The 25,176-nt window shown below is 39.6% G+C and overlaps 2 gene segments (V, D, J or C); both read right to left on the bottom strand.

Annotated features, from left to right (window-relative positions):
- Positions 1 to 111: 111 nt before the first annotated feature.
- LOC133067068 (T cell receptor alpha variable 8-3-like) lies at positions 112 to 9,323 on the bottom strand. The segment is given in 3 exon segments: positions 112 to 190; positions 8,654 to 8,999; positions 9,130 to 9,323. Coding segments are annotated over 3 exon segments (471 nt in total).
- Positions 9,324 to 22,590: 13,267 nt separating this feature from the next.
- On the bottom strand, positions 22,591 to 23,286 carry LOC133067067 (T cell receptor delta variable 1-like). The segment is given in 2 exon segments: positions 22,591 to 22,937; positions 23,150 to 23,286. Coding segments are annotated over 2 exon segments (396 nt in total).
- Positions 23,287 to 25,176: the final 1,890 nt, after the last annotated feature.

Genomic DNA, 25,176 nt, shown 5'->3' with positions numbered 1-25,176 from the left:
GTGTTTAATCTTCCATCCTGCTCTGTCCCTGAAGGAATGTAAAACAGATGGATGAGGCGGCACCCGGGGTTCTGACGGAACCACTACACACTGTCTGTGAGGGTGGAGAAATTACACCGCAGGGTAGAGCTGGCTCCCTCCTGTAGACTCAGGGCTGGGGGACTCTGCGCCACATCCACCCCTCTCACACCTGATGAGAAAGAGAGAACAGTCATAGGAGAGGGTCACAGTAGTGTAGTGTAAGTCACTCAGTCATGTCCCACTCTTTGTGACCCCATGGACTATATATAGCTCATGGAATTCTCCAGGCCAGAATAGTGAGTGGCAGCCTTTCCTTTCTCCAGGGGATCTTCCCAACTGAGGGATCGAACCCACGTCTCCCTCATTGCAGGCGATTCTTCACCAGCTAAGCCACAGGGCTCCAGTAAAACCCTGAAAGTGCCCTCAGAAAGAGAAATTAAGGAATCAATATCATTCACCATTGCAACAAAAAGAACAACTTATCTAGGAATAAACCTATTTAAGGAAACAAAATACCTGTATTCAGAAAACTATAAGATACTGATGAAAGAAATTAAAGATGAATAAACAGATGGAGAGATATTCCATGTTCCTGGGTGAGAATAATCAATATTGTGAAATGACTATACTACCAAATTCAATCTAGGGATTCAATGTGATCCCTATGAAATTACCAATGGCTTTTTTTTTTTCACAGAACTAGAACAAAAAATTTCACAATTCAAATGGAAACACAAAAGACCCTGAATAGCCAAAGCATTCTTAAGAAAGAAGAATGGAGTTGGAAGAATTAACCTTCCTGACTTCACACTATACTACAAAGCTACAGTCATCAAGACAGTATGGTACTGGCAGAAAAACAGACCAATGGAAAAAGATAGAGAACCCAGAGATAAACCGACACACCCATGGTACCTTATTTTTGACAGAGGAGGCAAGAATATACAATGGGGCAAAGACAGCCTCTTCAATAAGTGGTCATGGGAAAACTTGACAGCAATATACAAAAGAATGAAATTAGATCATTACCTAATGCCATACACAAAGATAAACTCAAAATGGATTAAAGACCTAAATGTAAGACCAGAAACTATTAAACTCTTACAGGAGAACATGGGCAGAACATTTGATGACATAAATCAAAGCAAGATCTTCTATGACTCACCTCCTAGAGTAATGGAAGTAAAAACAAAAATAAACACTTGGGACCTAATTAAACTTAAAAGCTTTTTCACAACAAAGGAAACTACAAGCAAGGTGAAAAGACAACCCTCATAATGGGAGTAAATAATAGCAAGGGAAACAATTGATAAATAATTAATTTCCAAAATATACAAGAAGCTCATACAACTCAATACCAAAAAAAAAAAAAAAAAAAAAACCAACCAAACAAACAAACAAAAAAACCCTATCAAAAAGTGGGAAAGGGACCTGAAGAGACATTTCTCCAAAGAAGACATACAGATGGCTAGCAAGCACATGAAAAGATGCTCAACATCACTCATTATCAGAGAAATCCTAATCAAAACTACAATGAGATACCACCTCACACCAGTCAGAACGGCCATCATCAAAAAGTCTACAAACAATAAATGCTGGAGAGCATATGGAGAAAAGGGAATGCTCTTGCATTGCTGGTGGAAATGTAAATTGATACAGCCACTATGGAAGAAGGTAAGGAGACTCCTTAAAAAGCTAGGAATAAAACCACCATATGACCCAGAAATCCCACTCCTAGGCATATACCCTGAGGAAACTAAAATTGAAGAAGACACATGTACCCCAATGTTCCCTGCAGCTCTATTTATAATAGCTAGAACATGGATGCAACCTAGATGTCCATCGACAGGTGAATGGATAAAGAAGCTGGTACATATATACAATGGAATACTACTCAGCCATAAAAAGGAGCACATTTGAATCTGTTCTAATGAGGTGTACGAAACTAGAGCCCATTATATAGAGTGGAGTAAGTCAGAAAGAGAGATATAAATATTGTATACTGACACATATATATGGAATCTGAAGAGATGGCACTGATGAATTTATTTTCAGGGTAGCAGTGGAGAAACAGACATAGAGAACAGACCTATGGGCAAGGCAGGAGAAGAGGAGGGAGAAGGGGAGGCATATGGACAGAGTAACATAGAAACGGACAGCACCGTGTGTGAGAGAGGGCCAGCGGGAGTGTGCCATGAGACTCAGAGCAGGGCTGAGGGCGCAGGAGCTCAGACGGGGGCTCTGAGATGGGCCGAGGGCGGGCGGGAGGGAGACGGGAGGGAGCTCAGACGGGGGCTCTGAGACGGGCCGAGGGCGGGCGGGAGGGAGCCGGGAGGGAGCTCAGAAGGGGCTCTGAGACGGGCCGAGGGCGGGCGGGAGGGAGACGGGAGGAGGTCTGGGAGGGGGGACATGGGTGTACTGTGGTTGATTCTTGTTGCTATGAAAGAAAACCACGAAATTCTGTAAGGCAATTATCCTTCAATTAAAAAAATTAAAAATAATAAAAAGAATGGTATCTATCATCTTGTAGATCTTATAAGGAACAGGTGGAAAAAAAAAAAAAAGATTTGTTTCTAGAGAGGCACATATGGGTTTGTGGGAATATTAAATATTTTTTTAAATGAGAAAGCTTGAATATTTTAAATGCTGGGAGGAAATTAGCAAGAAAATCTTGAAGAGTCAGACCAAAGTTTGTATGATCAGTGGGCTGAAGTGCCAGAGAATTCAGACAGAATACTGTGGGTAAAGCATTTCGGCAGAGGGGTACCATTTCAAAGTAAGAGAGACACCTTTTTTTTATTATTATGGGAGAGAACGTAAACTATACATGTAAAACAGGAATGTTTTACCTAGGATGCAGAAAGTTGAGGAGGATTCATTTAATGATACGAATTGTGTTTATTGTCACCTACCATGACTCATCAAATGTGGTCGGTTGGCTATTTTAGGAGAGTACAGACTCAAAGGAGATATAAATGATCTATTATAGAAACATGAAAAAGTTTTCATTCACCATTTCATTTACTATTGATGTTAAAAGCCACAAATATATGGAGGCAAACTTCAGTAAGACTGTATGATTCATATGGCTGGATGGAGTAATTTTGTCTTCTAGGGATTATGGTTTAAGTACGTAAGAGTGGGAAGCATAGCCCTGTGTTGGTTTGGGGGATGTAATGAGGTTAAGTTGTCCTCAAGGGTTGCCATGTGGGAGGTTTCCAGTCCACCTGCATATCCAGCTTCACAAGCCAGCTCTCATTCTTCAGTGCACATGTCAAAAGCACCCTGTGGTCAAGCTGTGGCCCATCTGCTGAATGTTCCTTGTATGTCAGGAATAGTAATAACAGGTGAAATTAAAGAATAGTGTGGAATGGCCCCTATCCTTGAGGAACTTGTACTAGTAAAGCATCAAAGACCAAACAATATTCATAACATTGTAAATATTGCTATTACAAAATTGTGTACAAAGTACTAAAAGAGGAAGAAGACAAATAAATATAAGGTGGAAAATCTTTTATAAAGTAAATGTGACATTTACTGAGTCCTGAAGGTTGAGTAGGCTTTTGCAAACTTGAGAAAAGAATAATATATATGAGAAGAAAATATTAAAATGAGTTCATTATGTCTGATGTTTAGAAATCTTGGGGTAGTGGTGGGGATGAGGATGAAAACCTCCTGGAAGTAATACTGTCGATGGCCACAGAAACCTTGATTTTCATTTATGGGTCATCGTGAGCTATAGAAGGTCTTGAAATAGAATAGCAATCTAATCCAAATGTGTGTTTTAGAATGATTACTTTAGAGAGTTTGGAGTGGTAGGAGCTCATGGGTAAAGGATATATTTAAGAAGTTATTCCAACCAGCTTGGTGAGAGATTATGAGAACCTGAACCAGGATAGTAACAAGGCAACTAAAAAGAGGTGGTTGAATGCGAGAGATATTTAGAAGACAGGATTGATGTGACTTCATGTATCAGTCAACTTTGGCTAGCATAAGACTCAGTACAAAGAACCTCACAATCTCAGTGGCTCACAGGAACAAGCTTAATGAATGGTCCACTGTGTGTTACTTGTGGGTCAGCTGCCATTTCAATACTGTGGCTCTGCTCTTGCATACAAGTGGATTCAGGTCTGCTCCCATGAGTTGTCTCTTCATTCTGAAACTTGTGTCTGCTTCACATTATGGAATAAAACCTGAAAGGACAACCACTATCTGGTATGTGCAGGGAAGAAACAAAAGAAGACATATCGTGTAATTATATTTAGTTTTAACTAGGATATAACTATCCACTCACATTTTATTGGTCAAACATGGTCACATTGTTACGTCCAAAGTCCACAGGGTGGTGAAGTATCAGAAATACACTCTGGCTAAAGGTTAGCATAGCAAGAGTGAGAGAGAACAAGTAGTCAACAAACAATATATACTATTGCTCTTGGGCTTCCCAGGTGGCACAGTGGTAAATAATCTGCTTGCCAATGCAGGAGATGCAAAAGACGCAGGTTCAATCCCTGGGTCAGGAAGATCCCCTGGAGAAGAAAGTGGCAACCCACTCCACTATACTTGCCTGGAAAATTCCATGGACAGAGTAGCCTGGCTGGTTAGGGTCCATGGGGTCGCACATGCACACTTGGAAATGAGCTACGTGAGAGTGAGCTTATAAGGCAGTCACAGGTTAACCATTTTAGGGAAAAGAAGATGTATTAACTTCAAATATTTAAGAAAGGTTTTTGTGAAGACCTAGATGAAATCAATAATAAAAATAACTTGCTTTTCCCATTTTTCTCTTTTGTTCTTTTAGTAAAATTCGAAGAACATGCCTTAAGTGAGTTAGTTGCTCACAGTAACAACCTCTTATATAAGATCTTGTCCCCTTTATCAGAGCAGATGGTTCTGTTCTGGTGATGAAGTCTTTATGGCTGCTAAGTTTCCATGTTCACATTCAAATACTTGGCTCACAAAGTCATAATAGTGAGAGATTTGTGATTTAAAAAAATTATTTTAGCTATCACTTAATTTTCTTCAAGTGCATGTGACTACATGATAGAGAAAACTAAAGGGCTAGAGTCCACCATATCAAAACATGTCACCTTATAGTTGAAATTCAGAAGTGAAATTTTTCCCTCCACAATGCTCAGCAACCAAAATCATTTTGGCTGCTGACTTACAGCTCTTCAGAATGGTCCAGAATCTTGCTGAAAAGCCATATACTTTGAATCTTTATTTTCTTTCCATGGGTGTCACAGCATCTCCAAATGAGCCAGACTGGACTCATTTTTCCATATGCTATCTTTTTTTTTTTTTTAATTTTTATTATTATTATTATTATTTTTTCCAGTGGGTTTTGTCATACATTAATATGAATCAGCCATGGATTTACATGTATTCCCAATCCCGATCCCCCCTCCCACCTCCCTCTCCACCCGATATGCTATCTTTTGAACACTGTCCTATGGCTCCTTTCTTTCTTGTAACTACCCCAGTATACAAGTGACAAAACTAAGATTAAAATATTTATTAACTTCTTTTTGCTGTAATTCAGTTGAGTTGGAATATGCATATGCCTACCCTCTTAAATGCCTTTATATTGCTTTACTTACCAGGGATTATTTCTACTTTCCAGGTTATGATTATAATTGAATTACATACATACTCAAATAGTTTTGCATAATACATGCTGCATAGTACATACAATACCAGAGAAACACCAAGAAAAACTTGAAGATGGTAGACAGGGTAGGAAATTAGAAAATGACTTGAGCTGTGCATAGTAAATATTTCTATGAGATGAAGCTCATAGATTTTCTTTTTGCCTTTTACTTTCTATATGAAAATTAACTTTTACAAAGTTAATCGACTTTACTTTTGTAAAGTTTTTTATTTTATATTCCCCTAGAGTAGGAAATGGCAAACCACTCCAGTATTCTTACCTGGAAAATTCCATGGACAGAGGAGCCTGGAAGGCTACAGTCCATGGGGTCACAAAGAGTCAGCATGACTGAGTGACACATACAGCCAATCAACAATGTTGTGACAGTTTCAGGCGGACAGTAAAGGGACTCAGCCATACACATACACGTACCCATTCTCCCCAAGCGTCCCTCCCACATAACAGTGAACAGAGTTCCCTGTGCTATGCAATAGGACTTTGTTGGTTGTGCATTTAAAATATAGCAGTGTGTACATGTTGATCCCAAACTCCCTAACTATTCTTTCTCCTCATTCTTCCCCCCTGGCAACCATATGTTCATTCTCTAAGTCTGTGGATATGTTTCTGTTTTGTAAATAAGTTTATTTGTATCATTTCTGTTTAGATTCTGTATATAAGGGATGTCACACAATGTTTCTCCTTTTCTGTCTGATTTGCTTATCTCAGTATGATAATCTCTAGGTCCATCCATGTTGCTGCAAATGGCATTTATTTCATTCCCTTTAATGGCTGGGTAATACTCCATTGTATACCTGTACCACGTCTTCTTTATCCATTCCTCTGTCAATGGACGTTTAGGTTGCTTCCATGTCTTGACTATTGTGAATAATGCAGTGAACATTGGAGTGCATGTATCTTTTTGGACCATGTTTTTTCCTCTGGGTGTATGCCCAGGAGAGGGATTGCTGGATTATATAGGAACTCTAGTTTTAGTTTTTTGAGGAATTTCCATACTGTTTTCCACAGTGACTGCACCAATTTACATTCCCACCAACAGTGTAGAAGAGTCCCCTTTTCTCCACATCTTCTCCAGTGTTTATTGTTTGTAGAATTTTTTGATGATGGCCATTCTGCCTGGTGTGAAGTGATACCTCACTGTCATTTTAATTTGCATTTTTCTAATAATTAGCAATGTTGAGCATCTTTACATGTGACTGTTGGCTATCTGCATGTCTTCTTTGGAGGAATTTCTATTTAGGTCATATGCCCATTTTCCCACTGGGTTGTTTCCTGTTTTGTTATTGAGTTATATAAGCTGCTAGTACATCATGGAATATTAATCAGCCATTAAAAAGAATTCATTTGAACCAGTCCTAATGAGATGGATGAAGCTGGAACCCCTTATACAGAGTGAAGTAAGCCAGAAAGATAAAGAACATTACAGCATACTAACACATATATATGGAATTCAGAAAGATGGTAACGATAACCCTATATGCAAAACAGAAAAAGAGACACAGAAATACAGAACAGACTTTTGAACTCTGTGGGAGAATGTGAGGGTGGGATATTTCAAAAGAACAGCATGTACACTATCTATGGTGAAACAGATCACCAGCCCAGGTGGGATGCATGAGACAAGTGCTCCGGCCTGGTGCACTGGGAAGACCCAGAGGAATTGGGTGGAGAGGGAGGTGGGAGCGGGGATTGGGATGGGGAATACGTGTAAATCCATGGCTGATTCATATCAATGTATGACAAGACCCACTGAAATGTTGTGAAGTGATTGGCCTCCAACTAATAAAAAAAAAAAAAAAAGAAAAAGAAAAAATAAGCTGCTAGTATATCTTGGAAGTTAAGCCCTTATACATCACAACATTTGCAAATATTTTCTCCCGGTCTGTAGCTTGGGTCTTTGTATTGTTTATGAATTCATTTGCTGTAAAAAAAATACTTGTAAGTTTATTAGGTCCCCTTTGTTTATTTTTGCTTTTATTTCTATTGCCTTGGAAGACTGACCTGAAAAAACACTGGTGAGATTTATCAGAGAATGTTTTGCCTATATTCTCTTCTAGGAGTTTTATAGTATTGTGTCTTATATTTAAGTCTTTAAGCCACTTTGGGTTTATTTTTGTGTGTGTTGTGTGAGAGTATGTTCTAACAGCATTGATTTACACGCAGTTCTCCAACTTTCCCAATACCATTTGCTGAAGAGTGTCTATGTCATAATAAGTAAACTGGGTTTCAGAGTAATACATTTGAGAGATGAGTGCGGTTTGAGCAAAGAAGTAGCAGTGAAAATGGCAGTGGTGGTTTGATTTGGCATTAATTTTTAAAATATGGCCAACTGGATTTCTTTTTGAGTTAGATGTAGGCAGTGAGAAAACAATAAGAGTCAAAGGGCACTAAAGTTACAGCAAGAGATGTGGACAGCATGGAGGTGCTCTCAGCTATAAACGAGAGGTGTGGAAGGAGCGTGTTGGAGGACAGCTCAGAAGGTGAAAGATCAGAAGTTTAGTGCTGCTCACATTGAACTGGGGCTTCCCAGGTGGCTCAGCGGTAAAGAACCCGCCTGCCAAGTGGGAGATATGGGTTTGATCCCTGGGCCAGGAAAATCTCCTGGAGAAGGAAATGGCAACCCACTGAAGTATTCTTGCCTGGGAAATCTCATGGGCAAACGAGCCTGGGGGACTGCCATCCAGGGAGTTGTAAAAAGTTGGACATGACTTAGTGACTAAACAACAACAACAACACTTAAAAAATCCTTCAGAATGCTATGTCACCACGAAAAGGAGACTATCCATACGAGTCTATTCCAGGTCTGGTCTCACATAGGTGTGAAACAAGAGACTCATTGAAAATCTTGTTTTTCCTTGGGACCATGCACTCCCCAGGACTCTGCTTCTCCTTCTGCTAACTTTCATCAGATCAGAGACCTCTCTAAAACCAGGTCAGGCTGAGACCCTGAGTGTTTTAAGCTACAATGTCTGAGAAGGTTTTTGTTCAGCTCCCCCTGCAGACTCAGGCACTGTGTCACACAGAGCACAGAAGTACTTGGCAGAGTCATTCCCATGGGCTGAAGCTTTCATCAGGTGGAAGGACTTTTCATCCTTCTTGAATTCAGCTTCGAAGCCTTTGAAGCCTTTAACCCGGGTGGGCCCTGATAAATACTTCAGTAGAAACTGGAGGCCTTGGCTGGGGTACTGGACATACCAGAAGAGATTAATAGATCCACCATAAGAATAGTTGCATCTCAGCTCCAGACGGTTTCCTTCAGAGACGCTGATGTGACCGTCAGGCTGGGTCACTAACTGGGCTCCAGTTCCTCCTGCAACAGCAATGCAGCATCAGTGAATCCAGGACACACCTATCTATAATGAGACAGTGTTTCCATTCAGACACCCTCAGAACAAAATTCCTTCTATACAGGCAGAAGCATGGAATATAATGTTACTTACTTGCTGTGAAGAGCATTCCAAGTAGCAGAAGAGTCACTGAGAGCATGGCTACAGAGGGAGGAAGATCTCCCTTGAGGAGCAGGAAGGAATGTGCCAGGGTGTGCTGAGTCCTTGTAACGGGGAAAATCTGAGAGTTAAAGAGATCCCTGTTTAGGCAATCCTAGCTACTACCAGTAAGAAATGCTTCCTTAAGAATGACTACTCCTAAAAAAAAAAAAAAAAAAAAGAATGACTGCTCCTGACGTTGAGCCTGTTCAAATATGCACTTCAATGAGTTAGTTGTAAGATAAGAAGCTCATAGGAGTGAGACAAACACTTCCAGTTTATGCAACATCACCCTCTGCAGGTCAACAAAAGAAACAAATTGAGTCTTCAGGCTTTTGTGCCCCATCTCCTTTCTGCTCCTATTTAGGCTTGAATTACTTAGCATTTTAAACTGATGAGAATGTTTCAGGGGTTTGCTTACTAAGAGGCTCTTTTAATATTATGAATTAAATAGCATTATATAATCACATAAAGTAAATTATCCTTATTTTTATAGATGAGAAAATTGAAGCAAGAAAGGAAGGATGTAATTTGTTCAAGATCACAATAAGTGATCTGGAATTTGTCCCATTGGTATGATTCAAGAAGCTGTATCATTGGCCACTGACAATTTAGCACTATGGCCATTAGGCTAGATAGTATCCTCACTTATTAGATGGGAAATCATGTCCTTTAGAAGTTAAATGATTTGTCCAAGGACATATAAGGATTAGAACCTAATTCAATTAGACTCGACTATGTTGTCATCTACTGACAACTACTGACAATACTACTCTTTAGATTAAATGTAATTTCACCAAGACACACACGCAGAGCAAACGTCACAAGAGAATAGAAACTAAAGAAAATCTCAAGGAACTCAAACACTGACGTGATGGCCAGTAGAAAAAAGTATCAGAGAAACCTCAAAGGTAATTCAGAGAAGTACATGGCAAATCAGAATTGACCGGTGTCCTGAAAGAGAAGGAAAGTGGAGTTTCGAAGAGGAAGGACTGTCCATCAGAGCAGATGCTAAAAAATGTCTACCTAGTGAGATGATGACTGAAAAGTGTCTATTGACTTTTAGCAGCACAGAGATCATGATTTGAGTCTTTCAGCAGGAACTCAACTGTAGTAGAGATAAGACAAAGGAGAAAAATTTTGTAATACAGAAATCTCTTTCCAGAGGCTGAACTGAGAACGGGAGAAAAGACATGTTGCTAACTAGACAAGGATGTTGAAGTGGTAATAGTAGGGGTTTTAAAGATTGAGATATATTTACATGTTTTTGGAAATGTTCTATAAACAATGGATCAAACTTCTGAAGAGACAGCCAGGATGGAATATGGACCACAGGTAGGAGAATTAATTTGTGAGGAGAAACAGTTATTTCCAATTTTATTGGAATGAAGGAGGAAAGAATTGGTTTGGTTTTCAGTATTATTTCAGGATATGAAGGCAGAAAGTTGACACATCTATCAATTTTAATGAATTTTTTCTTCTTGTAGATAGAAATTAAGTACCTTCTAAGATAATTGATAGAAGAGATCCTGGGTTAAGAAATCAGATGAATGTGAGAAGTTGTGAAAAAGTCACTGTAGGAATTGACAATGAGAAATGATTACAGAGAAAAAGAATACTTTCTTGGAAGCACTGTGGGTCTAGTTAGTGTTGGAGGTGATCACAATTTCAGTGACACCAGCCTGCCCATCAGTGTGATTTTCTTGAACTCTGCTTTATCAAAGTATATAAGAAAGTAGATTTTTTTTGTAATTTGATCTTTATGATGACTGAACAGTATTCCATGGTATGAGTGTAATATAGTGTTTTGAATCACTACCCCAATGAGGTGCATAAGAAGGCAGATATTAATGCATGATTAGGAATTAGTAAGATTATTGATATGACATAGAATGAACTCAAAACAATGAAGTTAGTTGACTAAAGACTGATTGAAGAAGGGCTGTGAAGTTTAGATACAGTAGAAAGAGAAACAAAAGATCGGATACTTCTGAGAAATAAGATAACAATCAAGACATCTGGGGACTAAATGATCATAAAGAGTCAAAGAACGAATGCAGCAGAAGTATATAAGTGTAAGAATCTGAGGATGCAAGGTTGAGACAGGATGTAAGATTTCAGAGGTGGAGCAGCATCTACCTGGAGAAATATCATCACAGCTTTCTGGAGTGTGGCCATGGGAGTTTGTGACTGAGAGGGATCCTAACTGATAGACTTCAAAGTTGATGAGTTCAGGTTTCTGTCTGAATTGAAGGCAAGGAGTATTTTAGGTTACAGTAGAATCTCATGTGTGTACATCTTCAATATATAAGGGAGAGTGCAGCAGCGTCGCACTGACTGATTCTCACAAACACACAGGATCGTAAGAGACAGTGCGGGGAGGCTCGGGAAGAGCAGCTCTGAGGAAACGCCGGGCGCGCGTTTGTTGGTCACGTGTCAGGTGATCTTTAACTGAGAGCAGGAAAGCCAGACGGAGGCAGCACTCTGGGGCTAAGGAAGTGACCTCCTGGAGGTCTGGAGGAAATCACACCAGAGTCCTAAAGAAAGGCCTTTGAAGAAAGGGGGGCTTGTTTATCATGCAGAACAGCATCCTGCAATGCTGACGTGTCAACCAGAACATCTAACTTAAAGGCAGGGGAGAGCAAGCGAGGAGGAGGGAGTGAGTGAGAGTCAATTCCAGGAGACGTTTCTGAGCAAACAGTGAAACATGGTTCCCCCAGAGAGTGTCTGATGTCTATAAAGATGGGAGTGATGAAAGGAATAGGGAAAAGTAGGGGTAAAAGGCAAAGTCTCAAAGGGTCAAAGACAAGAGTCCGTTTTTGGGGGGTGTGGTAGTGACAAGCATGCTGTTCTCATCTCTAAATTTGAAGTGTTTTAGATGAGGGAGGACCAGAAGTAACCACAAGTGAAAGAGCTGTATTACAGTCAGGTTTCAGTTAAGATATGTGGAAGGAATTTTTACAGGGGCTACTGAATGTTTGTTTTCAATAGAATGAGGATTTAGACTACAAAGTGGAAAGCAGTGTGGGATGGTAAGAGGTAGTTAGGTCAGTGTAGAAAATTAAACAGGTCAGACTCCTTGGTGAATCATTCCTCTCTGCAAGGAGTCAATCAGGGGTAGAAGCAAAAGTGCCTTCAAAGGTCCTAGTACAGAGGAAGGTGGCCACAACCAGATCAACCGGTGCTCAAGTCTCTAAGAAGATGTCATAAATCAGTAAATTTTGGCTATCCCAATGGATTACTTTCAGAAGTTTTCTTTTCTTTGTGTTCAGGAAATTGTCTTTTCCATGTACCATATGTATACACTTGTTACTTGTTTCTTATAACCCTCTTATATCTTATCTACTTCAGGGGGCAAGTCAATTTGAAGTCACTTAGTATGTTGCACATTTCACACAATTCTGATATAATGAATTAGATATGCTTCTAACTTAGACTCAGTCTCTCAGATATGCCTAACAGATGGAGTTTGTGAAACACTAGAATCCTTAATGTGGCATCGTTCACATCATATTCTCCATATTCAAAAAGACAGAAATTTGTCCTGGTGTGTAGGATGTGTGTGGAAATGTAAATAGCTATGTTTATCATACTTTGGAAATTGTTTTGAGTCTGTGAGTGAAATCTGAGGTAACAGATACTTGTACTCAAGTCTTGGAAAGCACAATGAGAGGTGCTCTAGCACTTTCCAAAGATCAGTATATCCCTTCAGGACACTTTCAGTCACTTTTTCCCTCATTTCCTCCCCTTCCCAGCTTTAGAGCTCACTTGCTTATTTCCTCACTTTGCTTTTCCTAAAACTTATCTTTTTGTCTGTTTTATTTGTTAAAATGTCCTCAGTAATTAGCATAGTACCTGACAAATAGTAGCTGCTCAATAAACATTTATTGAATAAAGAAATATTCTTGGCTGAACATGCAACAAAATATAGAGGGCTTGAGTTAGATCTTCTAAAAACATAGAAGAAAGAGTCAAAGGACATCACATGGGATCTCATAATGAAGACAAGAATGTATTCCAAAATCTTTATTCATTCACGGACTCATTAAATTTTTCCTTCCTATTTACCTTTTTTCTTTCCTTCATCCAACCCTCTCCCTTTTTCTTCCTTCGTCTTTGTATTCCCCATTCCTATCATTATTAAATGTGAAATTGGTCCCCAACTATTTTGTTAGGCTCTTCCTGTGAACTTCAGTTCATTCCAATACACACTTCTCTTAATCTCTGACATTCTTCATAGACTGTGATAAATGGCATAGATTTCTGCTTGTTTTATCAAAGTGTTTAATTATTGTTTGTCATAAGGTTGACACCAGATAGTTTGAAAGATGATGATTGCATGTAGCTAGATAGAGTCCCCTGGAAAGACGCGAGGAATTCTCCTAACTTTGCAAAAAAGAATAACAAAAAAATATTCATTTAGACATCAGTTGATACTCACAGTCAACGTGTCATCACAGCTATAAGTCAATGAAAATGTAAAAATGCACATGATGACTCAGCAGTGTGCCCAAGGAAACACAGTGCTTGTCAACCCTAAAGTAGTGAACCAATTTGATTAATAAAAAGCCTCTTTTCATATTGGGGCTTCCCAGGTGGCACTAGTGGTAAAGAACCTGCCTGTCAGTGCAAGAGATATAAAAGACATGGGTTCAGTCCCAGGGTTGGGAAGATCCCCTGGAGTAGGGCAAGGCAACCCACTCCAGTATTCTTGCCTAGAATCCATGGACAGAGGAGACAGTCAGGATACAGTCCAGAGGGTCACAAAGAGTCAGACATGACTGAAATGACTTAGCATACATGCACATTGTGTATAGATAAAATATATTTGGACTGTTAAGATAAAAAACACAGATGATTTCCTATTTGTGGAGGATGCAAGATATGTCCTCTCACTCTGTTGAAGTGTGACTGTTCACAGCATATAGAGGGCAAGATACCACTTCTCCAAAAGTTTTAAATGCGCCCTTTATTGAACATCTAACCAAATTTTCTAGTATCTAATTCATATATCTAATTAAATTTTTCATGTAGATGCCAAAGTGATTCTACAAAGATGTGTAAGACAAAGATGTGTACACATCTACAAAGATGTGTAAGATTCCACAAAGATCAGTAAGATGTTGTCTTCATTATAATTATTATAATAATTATTATAATTACTAATTAATTAATTTAATGATAAAATGTTTCAAAGTACTAAAAAGCATCAGAAAGAATGTAGTGGGCCACTTCACTTTGTTTCAACTGTAGAAAGAGCTCCAGGACATTATTAAATGAAAATCAAAAGGCACAGTGTGAAAAACCCAAATAAATTCAATTTAATGGCAAATCATTTGATCTTTGTGTGTGTACATATGTATGTATGTGTATAAATGTGTATGCAGTTGCATAAAGTGATGTGCAAAGATATGTGCGTGTGTGTTCAACTGTGTCCAACACTTTGCGACCCACTAGACTGTAGCTGCTCAGGCTCTTCTGTCCATGGAATTTCTCAGGCAAGGATACTGGAATGGGTTGCCATTTCCTACTCCAGGGGATCTTCCTGACCCAGGAATTGAACTTGCCTCTGTTGTATCTTCTGCATTGGCAGGCAGATTCTTTACCACTGCACCACCTGGGGTTCAACTCAGTTCAGTCACTCAGTTGTGTCCGACTCTTTGCAACCCCATGGACTGCAGCAGGCCAGGCTTCCCTGTCCATCATGGAGCTTGCTCAAACTCATGTCCATTGAGTCAGTGATGCCTTCTAACCATCTTATCCTCTGTCATTTCCTTCTTCTCCTACCTTCAATCTTTCCCAGCATCAGGGTCTTTTCAAATGAGTCAGTTTTTCACATCAGGTGGCCAAAGTACTGGAGCTTCAGCATCAGTCCTTCCAATGAATATTCAGGACTGATTTCCTTTAGGATGGACTGGTTTGATTTCCTTGCAGTCCAAGGAACTCTCAAGAGTCTTCTCCAACACCACAGTTCAAAAGCATCAGTTCTTTGGCACTCAGCTTTCCTTATAGTCCAACTCTCACATATGACTACTGGAAAAACCATAGCTTTGACTAGACAGACCTTTGTCACAAAAGTAATGTCACTGCTTTATAATATGCTATCTAGGTTTGTCATAGCTTTTCTTCCAAGGAGCAAGCGTCTTAATTTCATGACTGCAGTCACCATCTGCAGTGATTTTTGAGACCCCCCAAATAAAGTCTCTCACTGTTTCATTGTTTCCCCATTTATTTGCCATGAAGTCATGGGACTGGTGCCATGATCTTAGTTTTTTGAATGAAGAGTTTTAAGCCAACTTTTTCACTCTCCCCTTTCATTTTCATCAAGGGGAAGCCTTTCACCAGGGAAGCCTTTCACCTGGGGAACTGTGCAAAAATATATGTAATTGAAATAAACAAGCTGATATGATATACATTAAACTGTCAGAAAAGGACAGTGGGAGGAATCTCCTTCACTTGGTGGAATGAAGGAGATATAGTTATGAGCCTTCACTTTTGCTCTGCCTGAGACTTTTATGATGAGATGGATCTATATACTGCTTAGAATATAAAAAAATTATGAAAACTCTTTATAGAGGCAGAACTTCTAGACAGATTAAAAACAAATATTCACTTAGCTTTTGTTTACTTAAAATTTTTTTTATCACAAACATGCGTGTTCTAGAGTAGTAACAAAATAACATTTCAGATTTTCCTCTGAGTAAGATCTATTTGCAAGTGAAACAACTGTAATAATATGTGTTCTGAGTATGGTTTTGTCCTGCGTCCAAACAAAAGAAGCCTTTGGAACAGGAGAATTATTTGTGTTTCCCTTATCTTTTCATCTTTAACACACTGAAACCAACATTTTATTGACACGAGGAGGAGCCATGAGAAATTTTATTCCTCTGTTAAAATTATGATCCTTAATTGCCTTGTCATTCGCAGCCACATCAACCAGTGACGCACTTTTTGCTTGTCCTCTTTCTCTTCTTTTCTTTATCCACCTTCTTCCCTTTCCCTTCCCTTCATTTTCCTCATTTCTCACTGCTCTCTGACTCTCCTTCCAGATGACTCTAGATTTGCTCTCGTGACTGCTCCCCCCACGGTGTCCCCCCTTCTTCCCACCAGAGATACTGCCCAGGTGCAGCCCCATCTGTCCCCGTGTGCCCCTCTCAGGACGCAGTAGTACACAGCCAGTGGTGTCTCTCAGGGTGACCTGGGGCAGGACCAAGGTGCTGGACTTTCTGTCTGAAGCTATGGTCAGAGAGGCCAGGTTGTTGTTCACTGTGCCTCGTAAGCCATGAATGACATACTGTGGACTCTGATTGGGATTTTGCCGATACGAATGTATATAGTCATCTCCACCAATGGTAGAGTGGTTACAAGGCAGGTTTACATCCTCTCCTTCAGCACAATCCATGGAGCTGGGCTGAGTGGTCTTAGCATCCATCACAGTCCCTAAAGGGTCAAGAAAATAAAATTATCCCCAGACAACAAATCAGTGTAATTCTGTGGAACAAGGGCACAACATTCCCAAACTGTCTGGACTTACCCCCTACTCCAGTATTTTTATCTGTGTCCTGAGAAATATTATTGGTGCTTATTATATAGGGACCAAAGACACATGCAAGATTCTGAGAACTCTATAGGCTTTATCCCATGGGTCCTTGGCTCAATAACCCCAGAGATTTCTTCCAACCTGCTTACTGCTAAGGTCTCTTCTGGGATCATGGCTATGGATTAACCTGTCATGTAGAAGTTTGCGCTCACTAACAAATTCATAGATCTGTTCTCAATTCCATTGCTATAAAGCTGAATAAAACACAGGAAGGAGAGTAGAGAGCAAATGATGCTTTATGCTCCCTTGGCCTCAAAGCCAACCCTTGTAGACACAGAACACTTATCCAAGGTCAGAAAAACAGTTACTCCAGCCACCAGCCTCATACTTCAAGGACAAACCAGGATTGTGGGCTCACGGCTCACACTTGTGTCTGCTCCTGGGCTTGTCTCCAGAGAACAGAAACAACTGCTGCTAGTAGAGACTTAGAACCAGTGCAGGTATCTGTTGCAGTGTGTTGTTGCCAGGATCTGTCAGCCAACGATCAAGCAGTTCCTTGTGTAGGTCTTCCTCCCGTGTTTTAGTCATGTCCCCCAAAGAAGGAGAGACATCCTCAACTCACAGGGTACAGACTGATACTCTTGTGAAGTTTCAAGTCTGGCTCTGGAAAAGGAACACCAATCGCAGTGGTGTGTCTATCCAGAACCATTGTTCTATCATTTCTTCTTCAAAGAAATTTTCTGATGCTCCGTGAAGCTTGTGGAAAACATTGTTTAATCCCAGAAAGCTTTACTGAGCTCTAAAATGTAAAGAGGTGAAAATTCCCATCCACATTCTAGCAAATGTACATGAGATTTCAAAGTAGGCTCTGGTTGTTCCTAGGGACAGGAAATATTAGTAACACTGAGACAAAAAGCTAAACATCTTGATCTCGGACATTGGAACTCAGCGTCCTGAAAATGTCCTTGGATTCATGCATCTGTCTCCATCTAGGCAGACATTTCTCAATGCATCGGTTCTTGATATCATAACTGATGACACGGATGGTATTCTCCTCGTCCTCCTTGAACAGTTGTCCTTAAAGGCCCTCTGTGCCCACGTTTGTAGGTGCTCTGCACCAAGGATGCAGACACTGAGAGAAAAGACAGAAGGGAGAGCAAACTCTCTGGGGTGGAGAAGGGTGGAGGTGGATGATCCTGGCAGAGAAAGAGGAGTGAAGAGGAAAGAGCATAAGCAATAGGGAAGGGAAGAGTTAACCAGGGGTGGGAAATGGGAAAGCAGTGTTTAGGGAGGTAAATGGAAAAGGTTTAGGCTAAGAGGCTATGATTCCCTGAATCCTCGACCACATGCACTCAACAAAGGATTATAAAATCAGTTTATCTAAAGACAATGAAAATCTGTTCTTTTTTTTTTTCACTTTTCTGTGGAACATTGATGGAAAACATGTTTCCTTTCCTTTATAGCCAGAAAGGACCATTGTTTCCAAGTGAAGCAGCCCCCTCTTGTGACTGAATAAACAGACTGCAGAGCTAAACTCCCACCAGAAGTCAACCTTTTGAAAAGTTGCTCAGATTGAAAGGTAAATATCCCTGGTGGCCGGTAAAGAATCCACCTGCAATGTAGGCAATGGGGGTTCGATCCCTGGATCAGGGATATCCTGTGGAAAAGGAAATGGCTACCCACTCCAGTATTCTTGCCTGGGTAAATCCATGGACAGAGGAGCCTGGTGGGCCCAAGAGCTGGACACAACTGAGAACTCACACACATCGTAGTTGTACCACCTCTGCACTCAGCTGTGTTTTCTTGGTTCTATACCACTCCACAAAAGATTTTAGTTATTTCTGGCTCCTTTCTTTGTCACACCCCCATTATGACCCTCAGTTGTCGGCTTCTTTGTAGTTCTCCTTTTGTCTTTAACCTTCCCATATTTTAAGGTTATTCAAAGTTTATAAAGAGAGGTTCCTACACAAAAAGCACTCAAGAGTTATCTGTTTTCTGAATGAGTAGATGAGTTGTTATTCATGAACTTAGTGAAAGAAGTTATGCTGAGCAACTCTTGAAATTATTCTAAAAGCAATCTTTCAATGCCATGGAAGTCAAGTTAAACAAAAGACTCCAACAGGATAAATAGAGGGTTATATTTATGGACAAACTTCAAGAACAGATAACAAACATCCCAACTCTAGGATGGAGGAAAATTAAACTGATGATATGGGAGTAAATATCATGATAATCATGCTTCATTCATTTAACAAATAATCATAAATATTCTTTGGGAGTCTCTCTGTGGCGGATCACATGCACACACAAGTCAACACCCACTACTACTGAAAATATAGGAACAAATGAAAATGAGTTCATTTAAGCTATGTAGGAATATATTATTTTATTATATTAGCAAAAGGCAGAAGAAAACTAGCATGAACATTTTGTTTGTTGGTTTCTTTGACTTTATTTTTTAGAAGATTGTATGAAACACTTCAAAGTGTCATTTTAAATAATATCTCCAAAAATATATGGAGAATCTGAAAATAAGTTTTCTAGCCTATTGCTGCTTTTCAGAATTTTTAATTTTAGAAGATTATATCTTGACCATATGAGGTGAGGTTATCTTCCTTTGCTTGATGAAAACCAAAATTGTGTACTTAATTTACTTTCAAATAATCAAGAGAATTTGCTGAACGGCTAACGTCTCTTTTGTCATGTATGTATGATGGGAGTTATGGGAGGTAAGTATGACGAATACTCCCAACAATCCAAAAATAAAAGACAAATTCCCAAATCTAATAAAGGGTATCATTGAAAACATCAAAGTCAGTATTATTCCCTACAGGATCACAAACAAGACAGGTAGACTATCAGTACTCCTATTCACTGTCCTAATGGAGGGCCTGGGATCAAACCAGGAAAGGAAATAAGATGTATTAAGTTTGAAAAGGAGAAGTAAAGCTATTTTTATTTAGAGATCATAAGTTTGTATGTGTAGAAAATAAAAAGTACCTCTAAACAAGCTAAGAACTAGAACCTATTAGTGTATTGATACAGTCACTAAACACAAAAAATCAATTTTATTTCTAGATTCTAGCAAAAGCATTAGAAAATGCAATTAAAATGTCATTTATCAAATGCTTGGGAACTAATTTATTATAAGGTATGCAAGTCCTCTTCTTGATTCCTCTACAATAACTCTAGAATAGTTTTGATTTGGGAGAAAAAAATGACAGATTATTATAGAGAGATGAGAAACGTCCTCACTTCTGATGTCTGGGGTAACTAACATAAACCATGGCCTGGTACTCAGTGGTGACCAGTCCTTGCCACCTACAGACACTGATATCAGGAAAGACCATTTCCTAAGGCTGCTCAATGAAATAGTGTTTTCAAAACCCCAACAAGAAGTTGGTACCATCTATTTGGCTGTTGAATTGAATCTGTTCTCATATTGACAGGTATCTAACTCTGTTCTGGCCATTTCGGAGCACAATCAAATCCCTGTATTCACATTTTTCTTAACCCAGTTAACCCCAGCTCTGGATTTGATGCTAGGCATTTAGGTCAATTAAGGTAAAAAAAGTTATATGAAATAAAAGATAAAATTGTTATATCAATAAGTAGTCTTGCTTCCCAGGTGGCTCAGTGGTAAAGAGTCTGCCTGCCAACCAGGTGGATTATTTTTATTTATACATCATACGTTTGTATATGTAGAAAATACCCCTGCATTGGGAAGATCCCCTAGAGATGGGAATGGCAACCCATTCCAGTATTCTTGCCTGGGAAGCCCATTGATAGAGGAGCCTGGCGGGCTACAGTCCATGGGGTCGCAGAGTTGGACACGACAGAGACTAAACAACAGCAACAATGCATGTCCTCTACAAAAATCTTAACATTAATGAAAGAAATTAGGACATAAATAAAGAGGCTATGGATCCAAAGACTCCATATGTTAAGATGTCAATTGTCCCAAATCAATTCATAAATTCAGCACAATCCCAAGCAAATTGCCTCAATCTCTTGTGGTAGAAGCTATGTATAACTTATGTGGAAGTGCAAAAACCTAGATAAGCCTTGAATAAGACAAACAAAGCATCTCTTGCATTTCCAGATTTCAAAATGTGTATGAAGCCCCAGTAATTAAGAGAGAATGGTCTGTTGGTATGAGGATAAAATAAAGTCAATAAACAGAATCAAGTCCAAAAGGAGGTCATAATCAATGTGGCATCATTTTTTTTTTTTTTTTTTCCCTCTAAAGGTGCCTATGCACCTCCATGGGGCTTCCCCTGTGGCTTAGCTGGTAAAGAATCCACCTGCAATATGGAAGACCTGGGTTTGATCCCTGGGTTGGGAAGATCCCCTGGAGAAGGGAAAGGCTACCCACTCCAGTATTCTGGCCTGGAGAATTCCATGGACTGTATAGTCCATGGGGTTGCAATGAGTTGGACATGACTGAGGACTTTCACTTTCACTTTTAAAGATGCCTATGCAGCTCCATGGGGGAAAAGTTGGTCTTTCTAGGATAACAGCTAGAATAATTGGCTATTTGTATTTTCTGGAAGTACCAGTGTTTTGTAGCTTTCTGTGTATAAGTTCTGTACATGTTTTCTTAAATTTTAGCCTAAGGATTTAGGGTCTTTCTTGAGTCATTGTAAACAGTATTATATTATTAATTTAGATATCCACATGTTTACTGCTAGTATATAGAAATGCATATTATTTTGTGTTTATCTTATGTATCCTGAGACCTTCTGAACCTACTTACTAGTTGTAGGAGCTTTGGAGGGTATATTCTTTGGGATTTTCTACATAGATAGAAAATAGTGGTAATTTGACTGCCTTTCTGGCTTATAAGGTTGATCATATATTTACTTTCTTTACTGCCCTGGTTACAATGTCCAGCACTGTGCTGAAGGAGAGTGATTAAAGTGGATATTCTCCCTTTAGTTCCCTTCCTTAGGGAAAAGTATAGTTTTTTATCAGTAAACATACTAAGTGCTGCTGAGGAACTTCTCCATTATTGCTGTGTTTCTTAGAGTTTTCACCATGGTTGACTATTGGATTTTGGCAAATGCTTTTTCTACATTGCTGCTGCTGAACTAGCTCATCTTATTGTTGACTCACAAGTCCTCCACTTCCCATTAGAAGTCCTCCTCATCTTCTTTGTCTTGGGCCAGGTATGCGTATAGCATGATGGCAAATGACAGCTACTTCTCTTCAAGGTCACCCAGTATTGTGAGACTGAAGGAGGTGAGGGACAGACAAGTCTTTGTGGGTTCCAAGTATCCTCACAGTTTAAGTATGACTTTATGTGTCACAGTTTGTCCATGCTTTTGTCCTCATCAAACTTTCCTTTACAAACGTCACTCTAAGCTCACTGAAGTGAATTCAGGCTCAACATCAGATATAAAATAACAGCTTTGTACAGACTTGTCCACCAGCTCTAGCTATTGCCTGAATTCTAGTCCTTATAACTAATTTTTTATTCTCCATCACTCATGGTTCTGCTTTTCTGATTGTGCCCTGACACGAAGTAAGAGGAAGTGACTAAGCAAATGGTTTTGATGGTGACTCCACACAACTAGACCCAGGTTTGTAATGAAGTAAAACTGCCAGTTTAAAATATTATGGGACAAGTTTTCAAATCTAGACAACTTTACACATGTCCTGTATGGTTGACTTAAAGTCAAAAATTCAAGAGGAGAATGTATTTGTAGAAAGTTACTTTGGACACCTGTTTCCAAAGACAAAGAAGGAGCCTTTATCTAGAATTAAATCTTCTGATCCAGACCACAACTTAAACAACCACAGGACTATCATTTCTTGTCTGGGGTCTGTGGGTGTGAATTTCAGCTGGGGTCCTGCAGCAGGGGGGCTCTCTCTTATCAAGCTCTGGGTTTTTGTACAGCTTTTCCTATTACTTCAAGCACTGTGAGCTGAGGGAGAGCACAGAAGTACTTTGCAGAATCTTCCAGCTGTAAGGATGAAATGATGAGGCTGATGGATTTATCTGCTTTCTGGAAGTTTACAGAGTAGCGGCCATTCCTTGCGTTGCTGTCTTCTGAATACTGATAAATAAGGTAAGTCATCTGTCCACTGGGAAGTTGCTTGTACCAAATAAGGTAGTGATTTATCCAACGTGTTTCATACCGACAATTCAGGGTGACTGACTGCCCCACTTGACTGGATATATCTGGCTGGTCTTGAGTAACTTTCTGGGCCACACCAGATGCTGTGGGGAAAAAAATCAGAAAACAAAGATGAAGCAGTGAATAAAATAGTGTAGGAGTTATTTAGGACCCAAAGACAAAAAATTGAAATCATAAGATGCTTGCTTGCTTTTCTCCATCTTTCCTTTCCTCCCCAAGTCCCTGTGAAGCACCAATGCCTGTGTGCAGTCCTTTTGCCCTGAATAATCACATCCGGGTTTGGAAGCATCCCTACCAGGGAAGGTGAAGGCCAGAAACACCCAGAGCAGACTGGAGAGCGGCATGAGGCATGGATTTCCCTGAACAAATGCGCTGAGTTCTGCCTCAGGCTGAGAGTTCAGTGTCTTTTAAGTGCCCGGCAGCACATATACATACTACCCGGTACTTGTGTGTCTCCCCACAACAGGAAGTGGGGATTGTCCTGTTCATAGACCACGTGGTCTGTGCATGCATGGGAAAAAGTCTGGCTCACCACAAACCTTTACTTTGTCTGCTTGTTTTTTCCTGGTCATTAAATTAATCAAATCCTGAAAGAAGGCATGAAAAAAAGCAATCAGTATTAAAATTTAAGCTGAGGGGAACTGAATATCAAGCAAGTTGACATACATCGATAATTATTCAGCAAAATGGTTGTTTCAGCTGATTTAAAATATAATTCACTATAGCCTATGAAATGTTCTGTTATCTATTAACTGGTCATTTATTTAGCCTATACATACTTCTTCACCCAGAATCTAATGACTCTTTAAGAAAACTTGCAGATCTTAGGCTTCTTGGTGAATGGAAATTTTATTCAAAATAATTATTGTATCTCTTTGTCTTTGTATTGAGTTCTATGACTCTATTTAGGTTTTTCAATAAATAAAGTTACTTCACCATAAATGACAAAAGATCAGTCCATCTGACTTTCAGAGTCTATTCAGTTTTAAATTTTGAATGAAATTATACAGGAATAAAATATTCTTTTGAAATCCTAAATTGAGTCTTATTTATTAGACTTTGAGGAAGACCAGGATATTCAGTCCTGTCCCCTCCACAAGCAGAATTGCATTTATTAGATCATGTGTCCTGGAATTGTCCTGACGTCACATTTTCTATGTCAGTTGTCCAAGGTGTTCAGTCTCACTTGTTAGTGGCTCATTATTTTTCTCTTTGTAAAATAAATTCAAGATAAGTATGCCAAATCTTTCTGTGACATAATGCTGTAATGCTCTCCTACAAAAGTTGGTATTTACAGGTTTCAAAAACTTTGTTGTTGTTCAGTTGCTAAGTTGTGTCCAACTCTTTGTGACCCCATGGACTGCAGCACACCAGGCTACACTATACTTCAGTATCTCCCAAAGTTGCTTTAATTCATGTCCATTGAGTCAATGATGCTATCTAATCATTTCATCCTCTGCCTCTCCCTTCTCCTTTTGCCTTCAATCTTTCCCATCATCAAGGTCTTTTACAATGAGTTGGCTCTTCGTATCAGGTGGCCAAAGTAATGGAGTTTCAGCTTCAGCATCAATCCTTCCAGTGAATATTCACAGTGATTCCTATTAGGATTGACTGGTTTGTCTTCCTTGTAGTCCAAGGGACTCTCAAGAGTCTTCTCCAGCACCACAGTTCAAAAGCATCAATTCTTCAGCTTTCAGCCTTATTTATAGTCCAACTTTTACACCACACATGACTATTGGAAAAACCATAGCTTTGACCATACAGACCTTTGTCAACAAAGTGATGTCTATGCTTTCTAATATGTCATCTTAAGTTTCCTAGGTGGCACTAGTGGTTAAGAACTTGCCTGCAAATTCAGGAGACATAAGAGATGTGGGTTCAGTCCCTGGGTCAGGAAGATCCCCTGGAGGAGGGCATGGCAACCCACCCCAGTATTCTTGCCTGGGAAATCGCACGGACAGAGGATCCGGGAGGGCTACAGTTCACAGGGACGCAGAGCCGGACACGACTGAAGTGACTTAGCCCACCTGCAGGTTTGTCAGATCTTTTCTTCCATGGGGCAAGCATCTTTCAGTCTCATGGCTGCAGTCACTGTCCGTAGGGATTTTGGAGCCCAAGAAAATAAAATCTGTCATTGCTTCTACTTTTTCCCCTTCTATTTGCCAAGAAGTGATAGGACCAGATGCCATGATCTTAGATTTTTGAATGTTGAGTTTCAAGGCAGCTTTTTCACTCTCCCCTTTTGCACTCATCAAAAAGCCCTTTCAGTTCCTCTTCATCTTCTCCCATTAGAGTGGTATCTTCTGCGTATCTGAGGTTTTT

This window comes from Dama dama, chromosome 12 (assembly GCF_033118175.1).
Source record: "Dama dama isolate Ldn47 chromosome 12, ASM3311817v1, whole genome shotgun sequence".
NCBI lineage: Eukaryota > Metazoa > Chordata > Mammalia > Artiodactyla > Cervidae > Dama > Dama dama.
This window is presented reverse-complemented; position numbering and strand designations above follow the sequence as displayed.